Consider the following 18,443-nt stretch of genomic DNA (forward strand, 5'->3'; position numbering starts at 1 on the left):
GAACTGAACGGTGATTCGGATTGCCTCCTTAGTCCCATACGCGCACACGCACACACACACACACGCGCTGACACATTCACATCGACAGGGCAGCGATACCTATCTGGACATACATACACAGTAGAAGCTAGAAGAAACAAGCAGTAGCAAAGCACATCGTGGGGTCCCCGGGCCTCTCTCTCTCTCTTGGAGTCGTGCGTCTACTGCTTTTTCGTATACACCCCTTTTGTTGCTTCTGTGGAGCATTTGAAATACCGTGTATGTGTGTGGTGTGCGTGTGTGTGTGAGAGAGCGAGAGAGCGAGCAGTTGTGTCCTCTGAGCTTTTACTCTTCTTGGGAGAGGCTAAGAATATCTCTTTCCCGCAGGCACGCCCGTTTGCATCCAAAAGCTCCTCTTCTACCCCCCAGGTGCAACGCCCACAGCGTCTACACACACACACACACACACACACGTGAGCACGCAAACTACTCGCGTGCTTTGGTTTCTTCGGTTGCTCTCTCTCACTCTCTGTGTTTCTTTGCCTATTCCTTTCAATAGTGCAGGGCGTCGCTCTTGCTCTATTCTCTCTTCTGAGGGGTTCTTGTTGAGAGGAAGAGCGGTGCTCGCTTCTCGGTTCGACGCGCACGCAGGCGAGCACGCCATCACGTGAAAGTACGAGATCGCCAGAGAGAGCCTGAAAAGGAACGAAAGGAGAAGTAAAATCGAAGGGGGGCGAGTCACATTCCGGGGGGAGATCCACGGCCGGTGAGTCGAGCGGCACAGTGCGGCGGCGGTAACGTAGTTCTGTGAGCCTTCACCACCGCCCGCACAACAGCACTCAATCGGCGAAGTGAGAGGAGAACAAAGCCGCACTAGGCACGGCGAATCAACTAAGAAACAAAGAGGGACCTTAGTCAACATCATGCCCATCAATCCTGAGTACATTCCCTTGCCGAAGAGCAAGGAAATGTTCGCGATTGCGTCGTGGCGGGACTCTCCAGGGCTGAACACGACGCCGGCCACGCACTCTGGCGTGTCTGCCAGTCCACATCTCGCCTCAGCGGATGCCCTGCGGAACGGCAAGGGATTAGCTGGGTTGTACGCGACAACAACAACAACCACGATGACGAACACGTCAGCTGCAGCTGGTGGTGCGCTTTTCTCCCCCGCTGTGCAGTCGGAGGAAAACAGCAAGGACGCTGCCAAGACCAAGACGCCCCTGGTGGCGTCAGTGTCAGGGGCAACCACAGGCAAGAAGAAGAAGCGGAAGTCCGGGTCGGGGGCAACGGCGAGTGCAGCGGGGTCCGGGGGTCGCCCAGATGACGTGGAGGACTTCTTTGTGCACATCCTCCTCCCCGCCTGCGTCTCGGCGGAGACGCTAGAGTTTGAGCTGCAAGCTCAGGCAACGCCGCTTAAGAGTATCGAGGTGGGTCTGCCCAAAGTCTTGTTCCCACGCAAGCCCGCTGGTGAGATCGGCGGTGACGCGAGCCCCCCGACGACCACGGCGTTGGCCCTGGAAGCTGTATCCGGCAAAATCGCCTCTTCTCCTTGCCGCGACTCGTCGGGGAATCCTGCAAACAGCGAGCAGCTTGGGCTCCCGCCCATGTACCTGCCTCCGGCGAACCTCCCACACCCAGCACCGAGTGAAAGCGCATGTGGCTCCATGCCATCGGTAGCGGGGACGCAAATCAACGGTAACGGTGCCGCCTCAGAGGCAGCGGCGTCTCCCGGACACCACGGCGGCGAGTTTCAGGTGTCCCTACTGTTTGCTGAGAGGGCAGAGGCAGAGAAAACTGTCACGTTTGTGCAGCGTCGGTGGCCTGCTGCCGCCGTGTCGCTTGCGTCCCGCAGCCGCAGTGTACTAAACGCCACCCTGGTGCTGAAAGGCATGCCAAACCAGGCCAAGACGGAGATGGTGCTCACAGAGATGCAGAGGCTTCCACACATGCCTTCGTATGTCCGGCTGCTCCGCAGCGATCGCGGCGTCTTCAAGGGTGTTGTCTTCGCCAAGTACGCGAACTGCGAGGTGGCGGAAGAATGCAAGCTTCGGCTGGAGAAGTTTATGCTCGGGTCCCGTCCTTTGAAAGTGGAGTTCAAGAAGAAGAGCACGGCAGCGGCGAGCGCGAGCGCCGCCATGATCGAAAGCAAGCGCTCTCTACAGGAGCTGGTGCGTGAGCTGCGTGTGAGCACCGAGCACGAGGGCTTCCATCTCTCTCGCACCGACGTGGAGAAGGAGGCCCTAAAGGTTCTGAAGCAGCTCTGCCAGTCGTATGGGCTTATGTTTGACATGAACGATCAGCAGGTGACGGTGCGGCGGGTGCTGGGGGCGAATGGCGCCGGCAGCGAGAAGCCATCGCCATCTCTGCGTCCGCAGCCAATCACCCCCGCCTGGGCCCCGGCGACCCCGGCCCCGCTGCGTCCGATGGACTTCAAAGGCATCAGCCACTGGAAGGACATCCGCAGCCAGGCCTCTACCCTGGGCATCATCAGGCCATTGGGGCCGGAAGACGGCAAGCCCGCGTTTTCGATGGGTCGCGGTCGACCTCTGTGAAGCAAAGGGAAAAGTCAAGGGAGGTGAAAGTGAGCTGTCGCAACGCACGGGCGCGCGCGCGAGAGAGAGAGAGAGAGAATGTAGCAGGATCCATGGAGAGAGGGATAGAGACGGTGGTAGCTGGTGCCTTGATCACCACAAGCCCGACAACCATTGGCTTCCCCTTTCTGGGTGCCTTGGCGCCTCTGTACGTGAATGTGTCCGTGGGTGTCTGCACTGTAGCTTTTTCGATGTCCTTCGTGCTCTGACCTCCTCTCCGCGTGTTACTCTGTTTCTTTTCCTTTGCCGCTGTACGTGAGAGTGTGTGTGTGTGTGTGTGCGTTCCTAGGCTGATCCCATCAAGAGCACACGCGAGTGACACGAATGGGTATGCACACCTGCACTTCGCGACAAACAATAAGACATCAGCATCGCCGTCGCCTTCCGCCACCACCCCCCTTCCTCTCTTCCTCATCCATTCACACTCTCTCCTCTCCTCTCCACGGCCCATCGTTGATGTACTTCTGTGAGCGTAAGTGTGGTCTCCCCCCTTCCCCATTGCCTCTCTTTTCTTCTTCCCCACCCCACCCCACCCACCCCTCCTAATAAAGTGTGCGCACGTACACGTACAAAGTCGAAGAGCTCGCAGACACACGCACACGCACATGACACATAAGCGATGGCTGACCGTAAGAACAGCAAAATCTGGAGGAGACAAAAAACGCGTTTCACTTCATTTTGTCTGTTGCTCTTTCCAAACATGACGTGCGTCTGATCTCTCTCCTCAGGCTCTCGCCTTTCCTCTCTCTCTCTCTCTTGCACGCACGCGTCAGTCTCGCCTCCCCCCTCCTCATCCCTTTCGCTCTCACTCTCTCTTTCACGGACAACACAAAGATGGCGAAGTAGAGAACAACGGGTGAAAAGGGATTGAAGGAGTGGGTGGGAAGGAGGGGGCTGCGGTTTTCTGAAAGAGGTCAGAATCGCAAAGCGAGGTAGTTGTGGAAGAGCTAGTTCTTACAGCTCACGAGGAAAATGAGAGAGGGAGAGAGCAAGACAGAGACAGAGGGGAGGGGAGGGCTGGGAAAGGCTTCCGTCAGCACACTTCCTCCGGTGGAAGACGCTAACGAACCACGAGAACAGTGAAACACGAACACGCGCGCAAAGAAACAAGAAAACAAACCAACGAAGCGAACGGAGGAACGGACAACACGCCGAGCGTTGCGGCTGTTCGTACCTCGAGGGGTGCATAAGCGTGTGAACAGTGAGGCGAGTGGATCGATGTGCTCTTTCTTTCCTTTTTGTTTTTTCCCACTCGCCTCCACCTCTCTCCCTCGTGCTGCCGCCCAACCTCCTCCCTCCCCCCTCTGCCGCCTGTGCTCGCGATCGAGAGGCCAATGAACGAGACAAAGGAGGTGGTCCAGAGGAGCACCAATCGATGACGACCGCCAGGGGGTGCAAGTGCATCCACATACACACACACACACACACAGATGAGCCCCTTGTCTTCGCCGTTTTGTTTGGCCATCACATCAGCAGTTTTTCTCTCACCAATGATCCCATATAGTCGCTCTCTCCTTTGCTTCCCCCTCTCTAACTCCGCCCTGTCCTGCTTCACCCCTCTCTCTCTCTTGCACACACACGCACATGCACAACTTGGCTTACTCTGCCTTGCGTCTTTGCTCTCTATCTTTCGCCGTATCTCGTTTCCCCTTCCACCCTCTGCCCCTCCCCCATCCGCCTTCTCTAGAACCATCGACAGCAGCACGCTTGCTAACACTCAAGTCGGGAAGCAGAAGGTTGGCAGCGTCTTGTCTGCTGCTGCTGCTGTGGACGCCTCCTTTTTCTCATTCTGGTCCCTTCTTCTTGTCGCGCGTGTGCATGTGAGTGGGTGGGTGGGTGAGTGCGGCATGTTGGAAAGGCCTATTGTAGTGATGGTGCGTCGGTTTCTTGTAAGCGTGAGCTCAACAAAGGGGGAGTCAGCGAAGAGGAGCGGCAGCCTTAGCAGCGTCATCTGCAACACCCGTTAGTCATACAACATAATCGAGATTAACGCACACACGCCACCGCAATCAACGGAACGCCCGCCCACCCCTCTTGGCATGGTCCGAAGTCGCGGCGGCCGTGGACGTGGGCGCGGCGGCCGTGGCAGAGGAGCGGCGGCAATTCCAAAAGACGACCCAGGCGGCGAGAGAGCGTCACCTGCGCCGTCGACGCTCGAAGCGTCTCAACTATCTGCTCCGCCGGCAGTACCTCTCGTAGTGGTCGTGCCGCAGGGTCGCATGATCACGCGCTCTCTTCTACGCTCTACCGCTTCTCTGCTCCTTGACGACCACAGCAATGCCGCCAGTAGCCCAAAACTCTCGCCGCCCAACGGCCGGCGCCGGCGGCGAACGGAATCTGCAGCGCCTACCACGTCGACTTTCGCACATACGTTGCCCACTCCAAGAGAGAGCACGCCAGGCAGCTCTGCACTCGCCTCCACCCGCATCTCCTCCGCCTTCTCGCCCGCCATTGCAGTGGCGGGCGACACAACGGCCTCCGCCGACGGCAGCGGCGGCCGTTTCTCCGCTCTCTCGCAGCGCGTCGTCATCGGCGGTCTACTGCGGTGTATCTGCACTGCCTTTCTCGTGTCGCCGAACGAAACGCTGCTGGAGTGCTCTCGGTGCCGCAACTGGTGCCACCCCGCCTGTGTCGGTGTCGACTACGAAGAGCTGCGGTTGCAACAGCGACAGCGCGACTTTCTCTGCCCATTCTGCACCGAGACAGCCACGCCGGCGTCTGCGTCGACAAGTCTGCCCTACACCGCGGCAACCTCCCTCCCTACCACGCCGCACATCCTCTCGCCGCCGTCGCCAGGGTCGCAGATTCCAGCGTCTATCACGACGTCTTTGGGCGAGTCTATCAAAGTCGTCTTCAGCCCAGTCACGCCGCCTGCGGTTGCCCAAATACGCGCCGTACCGGCCGACCTCGCCGACTCGACGACAGCCGCGGCGGTGAGCACGCCCGTGAAGAGCGTAGCGGTCGCCCAAACGGGCGGTGGTAGGGGCATAGGCTACTCTACCGTCGCTGCAATGTCGGCGCCGCCTGCGTTGCCCCCACCCCCCACAAGCAGCTCTCCTTTGTCAAGCTTTCCATTGGTGATTCCTCAGCCTCCAGCACCACGTCAACCGCCGCTAAAGCTGCGCGAGGTACCGGATAAATCCCCGCCGGCGCCGCTCGCCAGTGAGCTGCAGTGCCTGATCCGCACGGTAGAAGACACAGCCCATCAGATGGGCTACAAGATGCTGCACCTGCCCGCGCACAAACTGACGGAGCAGCAGGTGGCTGAGTGCCTCGAGTGCTGCACGGAGGCAATCCATGACGCCACCTTCTCAGCCGACTACCCAGCCTACTGCCTGAGGGAGGTGCAAAATTGCCGGCACCCGTACGTACAAGGCACCGTGCTGCAGTCGCAGGCCGACGAACGTATCTGCTCACTCATCCTGTCCAGTGGCCGAGACCTCTATGGCAACCTGAAGTCCACTATCACACAGCTCAAGTGCTCGCTGCAGCGCGGCCTCCTCGATCCGTCCGCACTGACGCCGTTCATGGCGGAGTGCATGGCCATTGTAGATGTAGCCGACTTTGTGCACATTACACTAAGTGCCACCCACGTCCAGCATCAGCGCAAGGGTCTTGCGCGGCTGCTGATGACGATGGAACTGCTCAAGTGGAGCCTACGTGGCCGCCACCGTGCGTTCCTCAACATGGCAATCGAAAAGCGCCTCGTGGACTTCGGCAGCCGGATCGAGCTTGCGTCGCCAGCCGCATCGAAGCGGCTTTACGAGTCCTTTGGTTTTGTGGAGGTATACCCACGCTACGACCCGGTGACCGGGAAAGAGCGCTGGACTGCGAAGGAGGCTGACATGGGACGCGTGATGGCCAACTTGAACTTCGTCGATCATGTGCGTTCCGTGGCGGAGTCAATACCAGCCAAGCATAACCCCAGCAGGAGCTCTAACGGTGATGACATGGGTCATAGAGGGCGCCGGCACAAGGCGGAGCGGGAGCCACCACCGTCCGTCGTCATTGAAGCGGGAGGGGCATGGACGAGAGCGCGGAAGAGATGAGTTTGGTCGCAAGCGGAAAGGGAGTCAGCCGCTCTCTCTATCGGTGCAGCACAGCGGCAGAGGAGCAGTGCAGTGACGGCTCGAACACCGCCAAGAATGGCGCCGAAAAAAAAAAAAAAACATATGAACCCTCAGCCCTGGGCGCTGTGTAAGCATGTCGAGTCTGGCATTTAGCGGTAGTGGGAAGGAGAGGGAAGAAGGAGGAGAGGGCCGGTGGCGGGAATGAGCCGACTATCTCGATGACCACTTTGCCTTCACAACAAGCACACAAAGAGGTTCAAACGTGTGGGCGCACGTGTCTTTCGTGGGGGTGGTGGGTCCACCACGCGTGGCCGTTTCCTACACACGCGCACGCCCGCCTCCTCCCCAACGGCGCCGACCCATTGCCTCCCAGACCTTCCCCCGCTCCTCACCTCTCCTTCGGGAGTAAACCATCGAACGGAACGAACGTGACGCACGCCTGAAAATGCATATGTCGATGCATATATATTTTTTGTCAGGCACGCGTATGCGAGTGGTTACAACTTCTGAGAAAATGTTAATGCACGAACTGGAAGGAAGAGCTGCAGGCCATTCCATGAAAACCCAACGGGGGCACGTGTAGGTGCCACTCAACTGCGCCTCCTCGTCCTGAGCCTCTCTCTTCATGACTACACAGCCCTGCACCTCCCTTCATCCCCCCACTCCCTCCGCCATTGCTTCTATTCGTCACCTCCTGTTTTTCTCATTCTCTTTCTCGTTGCCCTCCCTCTCTCCCCCCCCCCCTCTCCTGGGCCCTGATCACAGGTGCGATATATATGGGGATGCGGCATGAGCCTGCGTGCCTTGTTACACTGCTCGTGTCGCATCATATCTACTGCGCTTCATCATCTCCCCTCTCTGTGTCTCCTGCACACATAACCCCCTTCGTGCGGCTTTCCTCCACGTGGGCAAAAGGGAGGAGGTAAAGGACCACGAACGAATCAAGGAGGTTGTTGCGGTGTGCGCGGCATCGATCGGTGCATAGACAATCACACACACATGCACACGTACGCAAACAAGAACAATCTTTCTCTCCCTCCTTTTTCCTCCCCGATCGCCCCCCCCCCCCTTCTGTGATATAGACGCGCACATGGGCGGAGCAGCCAGTCTTGGAGTGAGCAGGACGACGAGTTCTGCATAAGAGAACGGCACACGTACAGGGAAAGACACCTGAAGAAGCGAAAAAAAAATGTGGCTGACACAGGCGTGCTATAAAGCCAAGTCGCTGGCGCAGATGTTCCGCAAGTTGAAGTTGGCCGGTGCGCACCCCGATGTACTGTGGGGCATCGATGCGCAAAAAGCGCAGCATAACGGTGAGGAAATGATTCGGCTGGAAACCCTCATGCACGAGCGGGCAAGCCAGGCGCCGGGATCACCCTCCTCCAACACCAGCGGCCGCAGCCGCGACAACGTACCACAGTTCTTTCTCTTCTGGCTGCAGCTCAATCGTGGGTCAGCCATGCCCGGTGGCAAAGCGGCAGCGGCGGGGCTGAAGGCGGTCGAGTGCACTATCACACCTTATTCAGACAGCCGCATTGTGAAGCAGCAACTGACGAAGCTCTTCGTCGACGCCGGCATCTACGAAGACTTCGAACTTAACAGTGATGGGGTGGAGTTGAACCTCGAGTCGGTGCTGCGCTACGCCGATGAAAAGCAGAACGAGCACCTCATTCAGTCCGGCTCTCTCTACATACGCGGCGACAAGGCAGTAGAGAATCTACGCCGCTTCAGCGTCCTGCTAGTAGTGGAGGAAGACGGGATGAGCTACCTCGTATCGCTGCCGGAGACGCAGTCCGTACAGCCAACCGGAGCGGGCCAATACACGACTAGCGTCGGCGGTGGTGGTGGCGGCAGCACAGCACCGTACTTGCCGTCCAAGGCGATCATCGGCCCCAATGGGGAGGTGGATGCGGATGTGCAGGACTTCATGACAGAGCGGGGTCTGCGCCCCTTTGACCTGCGCATGGCCGGCAGCCACTCCTCTGTCGAACGCTTCGTCGTCGCCTTTGAGCGGATCGAGCGCATGTTCGAGGTACACCGCGGCCGTGCGTTCCGTCCGTCCATATGCATCGTCCTCAGTCTCACGTCGCTCGATAACTTCGTTGCGCCAGACGGCTCGATCGTGCTGTCGGTGCAGCGCATGCCCGCGTGGGAGGAGTTTCTGCTCAGCCTGCCGCAGCCCGTCTGGCAGGAGTGCGTGCAAAAGCATCAAGAGTGGCGCGTCGGCTTTGCACCGAAGCTGCAGGAGCGCAAGCGCCAGCTCACACGCGTGGCGGACATGTTCCACGTGTACCGGGTAACGATGGAGTCCCCAATTGCCGGCCGCACGCAGTGGCAAGACGACCTGATCGCTCGGTTTATGAAGGAAGAGACAACCATACGTCGCGCCGTGGCCAAGTACAACCTCAAGTCTGACTTGCTCAAGAAACGCGGTGAGATACGTATTGTGGAGCACCTCTACAGTGCCCTGCCGGGCTCGACAATGCCAGCGACCACCGCCGCCGGGGCGCGGAAGGAGATCGGCTTCCGCATTGGCGGCGACGGTCGAGTCACATTCAACCACTCCATCATGAACACAGGGCAGATGCTCCGCGTGCTTAAGGACAACCTTAAGCGTGTGGAAACCTTTCAGCGCCAGCACGACAGCGCGATCATGGCGCTCGAGCATGTCAGTCGCCACATCCCGGTGGACTTCAGCGTCGACACAGAGTGGAAATACCGGGCGGAGGGCAATCTCGTCTTGTACCTGGAGCGCTTCGCGCGCACTATCAAGGAAAACGAAGTGCAGCTCGTCACATTTCTGCACTCCATCATGGATGGCAGGGTAGGGATGTCGGATGCTGGCAAGGTGGCGTTGCCAGCCAAAATGCCGGTAAAGAAGCGAATGGTGTGGATTGTGTCGGACCGCTTCTACACGCTTCCCAGCGGCGTTGTTTTCATCCCATTTGATGTCGACTTTGACTCTATCAAGCGCCTTCTGCTCACCCGTCAGTGAGTGCATCGGGCCTGGATGGGGAAGGAGAGGGCCGCAAAGGCAGCAGCTGATAGGAGGAGCGATGAGCGACACGGGCAGCGGTAGTTATGCGCCACACTACTGCTGTTGCCTTCGACCAGCTGTCACTTGAAGGAGTGTGTTTGTGCATGTGTGCGAGTTGGAGAGAGAGAGAGGGTGGCTTGTGAATGAAAGAAAAGGGTCGTTGCACATTCTGTGTGTGTGGGGGGGTGATTCGCGTAGACAAGCGAGATTCATGTATTATTGGGCAGACGGTGGTGTTCTCCTGTCCCCACCCACCCATCACCACCACCTCTTTCCCCCTGTCTCTCTCTCGCTCGTGTGTTGGGTGTCACCCTTTTATGGTAGTCACAAGAGTAGTCCATTTGAGCATTCGTACTTCTCTAGAGAGAAACCTCCTCTCCCTCGTGCTTCCCTGTAGCGGAAATGACCGACAAGTATCTCATGCCACTGCAGGCATGAGCACACGCACATACACTGCGCTCTTCAGCACAGACAAACTGGGTGTCTTTCTCTCTTTCATTTTCCCCTCCACTCTCTCTCTCTCCTCTCTAATTTTGGCCCCGCCCCTCTCACCGTCTCGCACTCTTTCGTCTTACGCGCCGCTGCCCAACTACCGCTGCTCAACTAACACTGGTGGCGCAATGACAACGCTGTCCTCACAGAGTAGCTAATCTCCCTACGCCTCCTCTTCCTTCACTCTCCTGGTCACCTACACCGATCTCTCGGTAAGTGGTTCGCTTTCTGGAATACTCACACCTCCCAATCGCCAGACTCGACACTTGTAGTCATCGCGCACACACTCCACCCTCCCCTCATCCACCTTGCAAGTCCTCTTTACGCTGGCTTTGCCACCTGCCCATTAGCGCCACTATCGCACACACACTCCACCCCCCCCTCCCCCCGCCACACATACACACACACGCCAAGATGCCCGCTTGCCTCCCCTACTACACCGGCGCGATGTCCTTCACGCTCCTCCACTTCCTCGCCTGGGCATTCGCCTTTGTCGCCACGCCTACCGCGCAGTTCCAGACGCCCGGCCACGGCTGCTACACCATGTGGGGCTACCGCACGTTCTGCGGCAACGTGTCGTACGACCTGACCGGTGACGCCGCCTTCGGCTGTGCGCGCCGCACCTCCACGATGCGCTGCGGTGCTGCCTTTGGTGTCATGGCGTCCGGGTGCGGCTTTGCCGCCCTCGTGTTCGCCGTCCTGCTCAACACGCAGATCCAGCTCCCCGTCATCATCTCCTTCGTGCTCGCCGCCGTCTGCATCCCGTTCACCATGATCTCCTGGGCCTGCGTGGCCAGCGTCTACAACATGGTCATGTGCGGCGACCGCTTCGGCAGCAAGTACCCCTACACCGCGGGCTTTGTGCTGATGGTCGCGTCCTGGGGCCTGGAAATTATCGCTGTGTCCATACTCGCCTGCACGAACTGGACGCGCCCGCCGAGGGAGGAGGTCGACATCGCCGTCTCCAAGCACTAGGAGACTCCAAATAAGCTACGTGAAGTGTAAAACACGATGAATGTGTGGTCGGTATATGGACCATGCTGCCCTACGGATGTTGTAATAGAGGCTGTACGTGCGCACTAGCCCTTCCCCCTTCATCCGCCACGCCCGGTCTCTCCCCGCCCTTCCTTTTCCTCTCTCTTTGCTTTCCTGTGTCCTCCTCCATCGATCTTCCGGTAACGTGAGTATATCTCTCTCTCTATATATATATATATCTGTGTGTGTGTATGTGTTTGTGTCTCTGACTGAGCCTTTTCTCTTAACGCTTCATTCTTGTGCTCGTATAGGCCTTTGCCTTATCCCTCCCCGCTTCCCATCACCATTGTGGTAGAGGAGACCGTTCTTTTCCTGCACCCCCTTTTTTTCCCTCCTTCGTTGTACTTTGTTTTCTTTCTCCCTACAAAACTGATCGTTTATGCGCCCGTGTGGTTAGCTGAGAGTTTTGCTTGCTCTCTTTCTGCTTGTTTGTTCGCGCTTGCTGTCGTCCTGTCTGTGTGTCCGGTCTGTCTCCCCCTCCTCCCCTCGCTTTGCTGCGCTCCTCTTCTACTCCTTCTCTTCATTCTTTGTTCTCATCACGAGCCGCCGAAGCGCACCTCGTGTATGTGTGGGTGTGTGCGTACATCATGGTTAGTCACTTTTCTGGATCATAGTGGTGGTGGTAGTGCTAATTATTCTCAGATGTAGTGATGCACCCGGTATCAACTGATTGTTCGTTCATTTCTTCATGTGAGTGTCGTCTGTGCTCTGTATAACGTCCTCATGGACAGTTGTGGGAAGAGAAGTACGTTCGATTGGTTCCTCTTGTCCTTTTCTTGCCCATCCCTCTCTCCCCCAGTGGCTACCTCTCTCATGTGTACACACTCCAACACACGCATTTAAGACGACCTTACGTAGAACACACACACACACACGCAACACACAACTGAGATGAAGTAGTAAGTCCACGAGGACATTTTTGTTTTGCTTTGTTCAATCGACAACTTCCTTTCCCTCCCTCCCCCTTCCTCTCAGTGCCCTCTGAGTGGCGCTTGTTGTGGTTTCTACTTTAGTCTCCCGTGCTTTCCTGTGCGTGATGTCCCCATCTCTGTTGTTGTGGTTGTTCTGCCCTGTTTCTTCATTTTTTTTGCCAGTTGGCTGACCACCACCACCACCCCCTTCCCTCCTCCCGCGACCCACCACAAACAGCCATGCACAACTCTCATGCTGTTGGTAGAGAGATTTGTCTGTTCATCGAATGCTACGCTTGTGAGTGCGTGCAGAAGACGTGGGCCGGGGGGTAAAGGTGTACGTCTCTGTATAAGTACACGTGTGCCTACTCAGGACTAAGGATCACAACCGAAAAGAGCGACACTTGGGACATAGACGACGATGAAACAAGCGCGTTTGTGTGTTCGTGGGCGTCAATGAACTGATCGACTGGACGGAGGGCAGAGTAGGTGCGCTTCTGCTGCTGCCACTGCTCTCCGTCTTTCTCCCCCTTCCTCTGCGTGTGCATCAGGCAGAGAAAGGAAACTGCATCATGCAGCGGCTGCGGGTGAGGGAAAAGACAGCGAAGCAGTTTCCTCCTTTGACCTCCCTCAACACCCACTCACTACACATGAGCGCAGCAGCTCGTCTCAGTTCTCTCCAGGCCCTCATCACGCGCGTAAACTTCTCGCAACTCCCTTTCCGTGCCTTCCACGCGCGCTCTCTCTCTTTCTGCCTCCATTTCGCGTGTTTTTGTCTTTGCCCATCATCATCTTCATATTACTCCTCTCCTCCTCCTCCTCATTTCCGGCTGCATACCAGCCATCTACGTGTACTTCGTCCCTGCGCGCAACACCGGCCTACTATCTCTTTTCTATCATTTGCTGTTCTTTTCTGTTGTTACCTCCTCCTTATCTCGCCCCTCCCCTCCTCCACTCCCTCGTAGGCATTTTCTCCCTCCCTCCCTCTCTGTAAAGTTTATTGGTGGGTGCCTGCGCTTCTCTCTCCTCTGTTGCGGCATCTCTCCTTGCTGCTTCCTGCTCCACCTTTACTCCCTTCTGGTCTTCCGAAGTGACTGAACGCACTTGTGTTGATGCGTGTGTGTGTGTACCACATCGGCATCCGCTACCCCCACCCCACATCTCCCTATTTCTTCTCTTCAACTCGTTACACTGAAATAACTCCTACTCGTCGCCACGAGCTCTCTCTTTTTTTTCATCACCCCCCCCCCCACCCCACACCCCACTCCATAAACCCCATACACATACCAAAGGATACTTCACAGCCGCCGCACATAACCATGAGCGCCCTTCATCCGCTTATCGGCGCCATCATTTCAATAGCTCTTCAGTTTCTCGTGTTTCTCTTTGTTCTCGTCGCCACACCCATTTCGCAGATCGAATCCGTGTTCGGCCCGGGGTGCTTTACCTTCTTTGGATTCAAATCGCATTGCAGCTCACTTAGCGTTGACACGACAGGAACAGCTGCCTTTGGCTGCGCGCAGCGCCGCAACAACATGAACGGTGGCGCCGTCTTCGCCATCATCTCCCTCTTCACAACACTTGCGGCACTCGTGCTTGCCGTCATGTTGCTACTACGCATCCCATGCATGGTGCCTTTTGCTCTCCTCTTCGCCGGCTTATCCGTTTTCACAATTCTGATCAGCTGGGCTTGCGTGGCCGGCGCATTCACCATCAAAATGTGCGGCGATCGGTGGAGCAATTTTGCCATGAAATACGGCCCGGGCTTTGGGCTTATGGTAACAGCGTGGTGCCTTCAGATTGCCAACGTGGTGGTGCTCAGCATCATTTCCTTCGGCTAAGGGGCGGAACAAGACATGCGGCGAAACCAGTGATAGGACAGAGTCTCCTCGTGCGGGCGCACGCGCACAGGGAGAGAGAGAAACTCGGTAGAATGCAATACGCTCTTCTTTGTTGCTGCTGCGCTTTTTGGATCGTGTAGCGTGTCTCTCTCTCTCTGACCCTCTTCGTTCCCCTCCGACTGTGTAGGTGTGTGTGCGCGCGCGTTTATACAGAGATGCGCAGGGATAATTAAGCTTACATTGCCTCTAAAACCCATAATTCACCACTAACCACCTCCCTTCCCCATTCCCCCACCCATCCTCCTCGAGCTCTTCGCACAGCTTCTTTCTCTTTCCCTTTTCCCCCTTCCCTTTTCACTCCATCGACACAGCTTCTACATACACGCGCGCACCCGTACGCACACATTCGCGCAACACAGAGTAGGGTTTGCATCGGGCAGATCGTCCGTATGCCCAGCGCGCGCGCTCGTCTCTCACTGGCCATCGCCCTCCGTCCTCCCCCATCCCCCTCCTGCCAAACCACAACACCCAACGCACGTTGCTGCTGTCATGTGGGGTGTCCAACGTTTCTTTTGGGAGGGTGAGAGGGGGGTCGAACTGTATAAACGATGAAGAGCAGAAAGAAGAGCGAAGAAGAAAAGGGCAGAGCGAGTCGGGAAGAAAAACAAAACGGCCGCCTCCCATTACAAGAGGGAAGACTACACACAACAAACGTTTGTGCCCTGCAGCGGTGCTCTTAAGGAACCCCTTCGTTCTCTATTTTGCCCTTTTGTCTGTTTTGTGTGTGTGTGTGTTTCTTCTCTCGTGTTCTCTCCTGGTTTCCTCCTTTCCCTGTACCTTCGTCTTCTCCTTCTTTGCGCCCCCCACCACGTCCCTCCCCCCTCCCCCCTCTCTACGTCTGGCTTACTCTTGCCCCCCTCTTTGCGTGCCGTAGGCCTCTCCGTCTGTGTGCCTCTGCGTATGCATGCGCGATGACCATCTCTGGTTCAGGCACTATTCTTTTTGTTTCCGTTGTTTCACTACACCTCCGCCTCTGTCATGACGGGGGGGCACCGCAGTGCCTGGCATCCCGGGGCCTGGTGTCTGCGGGGTGGGGGGTCGGGGCGGCGCATCTCTCCCGACGCCGGTGGCCGGCGCCGTGGGGGCGGGCGCGCTGGGTGGAAAATCGCCTTTCATCCCGTTGCCAATGCGTTTCGCCCCCCCCCCCTCCGCGTGATCACGGCTACCTCCTTGCGCCCGCTTCACGCCGCAGCATTCGGGTATGTGCTTGTGGCCGGGATGTCTCTCTTTTCTTTGTGTTCGGGAGGTTGGAAGGCTTTTGCCGCCCTGCCCCCGAGGTAAACACGACCACCCCCGCCACGCCAGCCGCCAAGCATGACACAACGGATGGGGGAATCGGCGGCCCCTTCGATTTTCGTAGGAGCCGCTAAAACTATAAGCGGCAACTCTGTAAGCGATAAGTGCGGAAATCATCTTTCCATGCCTGGCGACGCCGCCTGCTACTGGTTGGAGAGCGCGATGGGGCCCCCAGGAGCATAATTGTCTTCCTGGGCCCGTTTCCCCCCCCCCTCCCTCTGACCCCGGGCCTGCGCACGAAGGGAATCGTAATTTTTTCAAAGCGGGGTATCGCCCACTCCTCCCCCGATCGCGCGTCCAGGCGCGTGTGCGTGCGGCGCGGCGGTTGGTTGTTGGTGGGCCCCGGGGCCGTCGGCGCCCGCGGTTTTTCGCGCCCCGCCCCCCGGCGCACATACGCGCACATGCCTGCCCACCGCTTGGCGGCCCCCCACCCCGCCGGCGCGTTATCGTTTCAACCTCTCGTATTTTCCTTTCCCTCCTCCCATCACCGTCGCCCCGGGCCCGCGGTTGCTGTTTTCACATTCCTCTGCCGCTTGGCCGCCCCCACCGCCACCACAGTTGCCGCATCCTCCCCGCCATCTCACCCCACCACCACCTCACCGCAAGAAGCTGCAAGGATGGGTCTCCTTCCCCCGTTCGTAGGCGCCCTCCTCTTCAGCGCCATCCAGTTCCTAGTGCTGCTGTTTGTGGTCATCGCCACCCCCATCTCCCAAATCGATTCCATGACCTCAAAGATGTGCTATACCCTTTGGGGCTCCAAGTCTGACTGCAGCAAGGTGGGCTACACGGGCAGGGGCAAGATGGCGTTCGGCGGCTGTGGCCAGCGTGTCAACAACATGAACGGTGGCGCCGCCTTCGCCATCATCTCCATTCTCACGACTTTGGTGGCGCTCTTCTTCGGGATTATGATGCTGATCCGCGTTTCCTGCCCGGTCATCCTCCCGTTGTTCTTCACCTCCGTCTCGGTCGTGACGATCCTGATCAGCTGGGCTTGCGTGGCCGGCGCATTCACCATCAAAATGTGCGGCATGAAGTGGAGCAATTTTGCCTTGAAATACGGTCCGGGCTTTTGGCTCATGATCGCGGCCATGTGTCTCCAGGTTCTCAACGTCCTCGTGTTGGTGTTCATATCCTTTTTCTAACCACTCGGTGGGGTATGGCGTGTGGCGCGCGCATGCGCGCGTTCATCGGACGTGGGGGGCGGGGGACAAGAACCGCTGCCCCCCCCTGCGTCGCCGTAGCCCTGGCAGGCTATGGCATACGCGCGTGTGGCTCGGCAGTGCCCCTGTGTAGCCACCGCCCCCCTTCACTTCGTAAGCGCGTGAAAAGCGCACCCCTCCCCCTGCGTCTTCGTCGCTCACTTTCACGGTTGTGCCGGCACATCTGTAATTCCGCCTGCTTGCATGTGCGCGCCTTGGTGGCAGGGTGCATCCCTGCACGTGGCCTCGCAGCCCAGCGCCCCCACCCCATCCCTGCCAATGTAGAGCCCCCCTGGTGCCTGCGGGGCGGGGCGTCAGAGTGGCGCATCTCTCCCGACGCCGGCGGTCAGGTCCCGCATGGCGCGGGGGATGCGCGGGATGGCGGTCGTGGGGTGGGGACTGGTGGGCTGTGACGCAGGCGCTGTGCCGGGATGCCTGGGTCGGCGCAGTGCTGTGGCGCGCGCGTGTTTGGCGCTGCGCCGTTCCGGGTGATGGGCCTGTGGCGGGGTGGAGTTGAGTTGAGCCCGCGCTTCAGGGAAAAAGAAGCGCATTTGGAAATGGATGTGCGTGCCCTTCACTTTCCTCGACTCGCCATCTCCAGCGACTCACCGCAGCTTCCCCCATTTGCCTCTCTTTGTGTGCGTGTGTGTGTGTGGAGGGGGGAGGGGGCGCAGCCTTTCCGACACTCGCTTTTTTTGTTTTCTTCAAAGAGGTGATGGGGCAGCTGGGGGGGACGCGTGTGTTCGTATGTATTCTTTTTTCAGATTTCCGTAGCAGAGAAAGCTTTTCCTTTTCCTTTCCTTCTGTTCACCCTCTGCACGACACAATGCGTGCCAGCCCTGCCGCTTTCTCCCCCTCCCACCCTTCCCCGACAGGGGAATAAAAGGTCCACAAAGCCTCGGGTGGGACGCATCGTGCGTGTGTGTGTGCATATGTGTGGGTAGGTGGGTGAGGAGGGGTCTGCACACGAAGCGGAGGCAAACACGAAGAAAAAACGAAGCGATGTGCTCGTTTCTTGCATTAAGTGTATCTAACACAGTGCGAGCACCAGTCGCCGCGGAATACTTCGCACTTTATCCCTTTCCTCTGTTTTCTTTGGCCTTTGGTCGTCCGTATCCCTCTTTCCTCGGGGCATCGACGGTGTGTCGTGATCGCGGGAACGGACGTGTTTTCTTCTTGTAGAGCTACAGCGAGACCTTTACTCCGCCTGCCTAAATTACTCCTCGTGTTTTATTCCTTTCAGAGGGGGCCCCGGCATCCTCATCCCCCCCCCACCCCCCTCTCTCTTTCCATTTCCATTGTCAGTATATTCAGATCAAGCCCCGCCCACCCCGACTTCCCCCTCCCCTCATGTCTCCACCGGGGGGGGGACCAGAAGCCGAAAGAACGGGCGACTCTGTGCTCTTGTCTGTGCACAAACGCAGCGTGGGTAAGCGCATCCAGGCCCTTTTATGAAGGACGCACTCGATGCCTGCCGGTATGGACTCCGGGTAGGCAGCGCGATGGCGCACACGTCAGGAGTGGTGTGGACTCAGACAAATATGCAGACTCGCTCATGGCCTCGGTGAAAATCCCTCTCTCCTCCTTGCCAGGCGTGGCGTCTCGCAATAAAGGCCACCACAGACGCGCACGACGTCCCACATTTATCTCTTCTTAGGTCGTTCTTTCTGCTATAGGGTCCAACCCCACCCCGCCACAGGCCCATCACCCGGAACGGCGCAGCGCCAGACACGCGCGCGCCACAGCACTGCGCCAACCCAGGCATCCCGGCACAGCGCCTGCGTCACAGCCCACCAGCCCCCGCCCCACGACCGCCATCCCGCGCATCCCCCGCGCCATGCGGGACCTGACCGCCGGCGTCGGGAGAGATGCGCCACTCTGACGCCCCGCCCCGCAGGCACCAGGGGGGCTCTACATTGTCGGGGATGAGGA

At 58.2% G+C, this 18,443-nt stretch overlaps 6 protein-coding genes across 6 annotated transcripts; all 6 read left to right on the forward strand.

The window, feature by feature from the left end:
• Positions 1-902: 902 nt before the first annotated feature.
• On the forward strand, positions 903-2,531 carry LBRM_24_1240 (conserved hypothetical protein; the record flags this gene model as incomplete). Its single annotated transcript, XM_001565339.1, has 1 exon — positions 903-2,531. The coding sequence occupies one exon, from the start codon at positions 903-905 to the stop codon at positions 2,529-2,531; it is 1,629 nt and encodes a 542-aa protein (XP_001565389.1).
• A 2,078-nt stretch (positions 2,532-4,609) lies between these two features.
• LBRM_24_1250 (conserved hypothetical protein) lies at positions 4,610-6,619 on the forward strand (the record flags this gene model as incomplete). Its single annotated transcript, XM_001565340.1, has 1 exon — positions 4,610-6,619. The coding sequence occupies one exon, from the start codon at positions 4,610-4,612 to the stop codon at positions 6,617-6,619; it is 2,010 nt and encodes a 669-aa protein (XP_001565390.1).
• A 1,210-nt stretch (positions 6,620-7,829) lies between these two features.
• LBRM_24_1260 (conserved hypothetical protein) lies at positions 7,830-9,635 on the forward strand (the record flags this gene model as incomplete). Its single annotated transcript, XM_001565341.2, has 1 exon — positions 7,830-9,635. The coding sequence occupies one exon, from the start codon at positions 7,830-7,832 to the stop codon at positions 9,633-9,635; it is 1,806 nt and encodes a 601-aa protein (XP_001565391.1).
• A 948-nt stretch (positions 9,636-10,583) lies between these two features.
• Positions 10,584-11,144, forward strand: LBRM_24_1270 (amastin-like surface protein-like protein; the record flags this gene model as incomplete). The annotated part of the gene is made up of 1 exon (XM_001565342.1): positions 10,584-11,144. One exon carries the CDS (start codon positions 10,584-10,586, stop codon positions 11,142-11,144), a length of 561 nt encoding a protein of 186 aa, XP_001565392.1.
• A 2,083-nt stretch (positions 11,145-13,227) lies between these two features.
• On the forward strand, positions 13,228-13,956 carry LBRM_24_1280 (amastin-like surface protein-like protein; the record flags this gene model as incomplete). The annotated part of the gene is made up of 1 exon (XM_001565343.1): positions 13,228-13,956. One exon carries the CDS (start codon positions 13,228-13,230, stop codon positions 13,954-13,956), a length of 729 nt encoding a protein of 242 aa, XP_001565393.1.
• A 1,973-nt stretch (positions 13,957-15,929) lies between these two features.
• On the forward strand, positions 15,930-16,454 carry LBRM_24_1290 (amastin-like surface protein-like protein; the record flags this gene model as incomplete). The annotated part of the gene is made up of 1 exon (XM_001565344.1): positions 15,930-16,454. The coding sequence occupies one exon, from the start codon at positions 15,930-15,932 to the stop codon at positions 16,452-16,454; it is 525 nt and encodes a 174-aa protein (XP_001565394.1).
• Positions 16,455-18,443: the final 1,989 nt, after the last annotated feature.

The sequence above is a fragment of the Leishmania braziliensis genome, chromosome 24, assembly GCF_000002845.2.
Source record: "Leishmania braziliensis MHOM/BR/75/M2904 complete genome, chromosome 24".
NCBI lineage: Eukaryota > Euglenozoa > Kinetoplastea > Trypanosomatida > Trypanosomatidae > Leishmania > Leishmania braziliensis.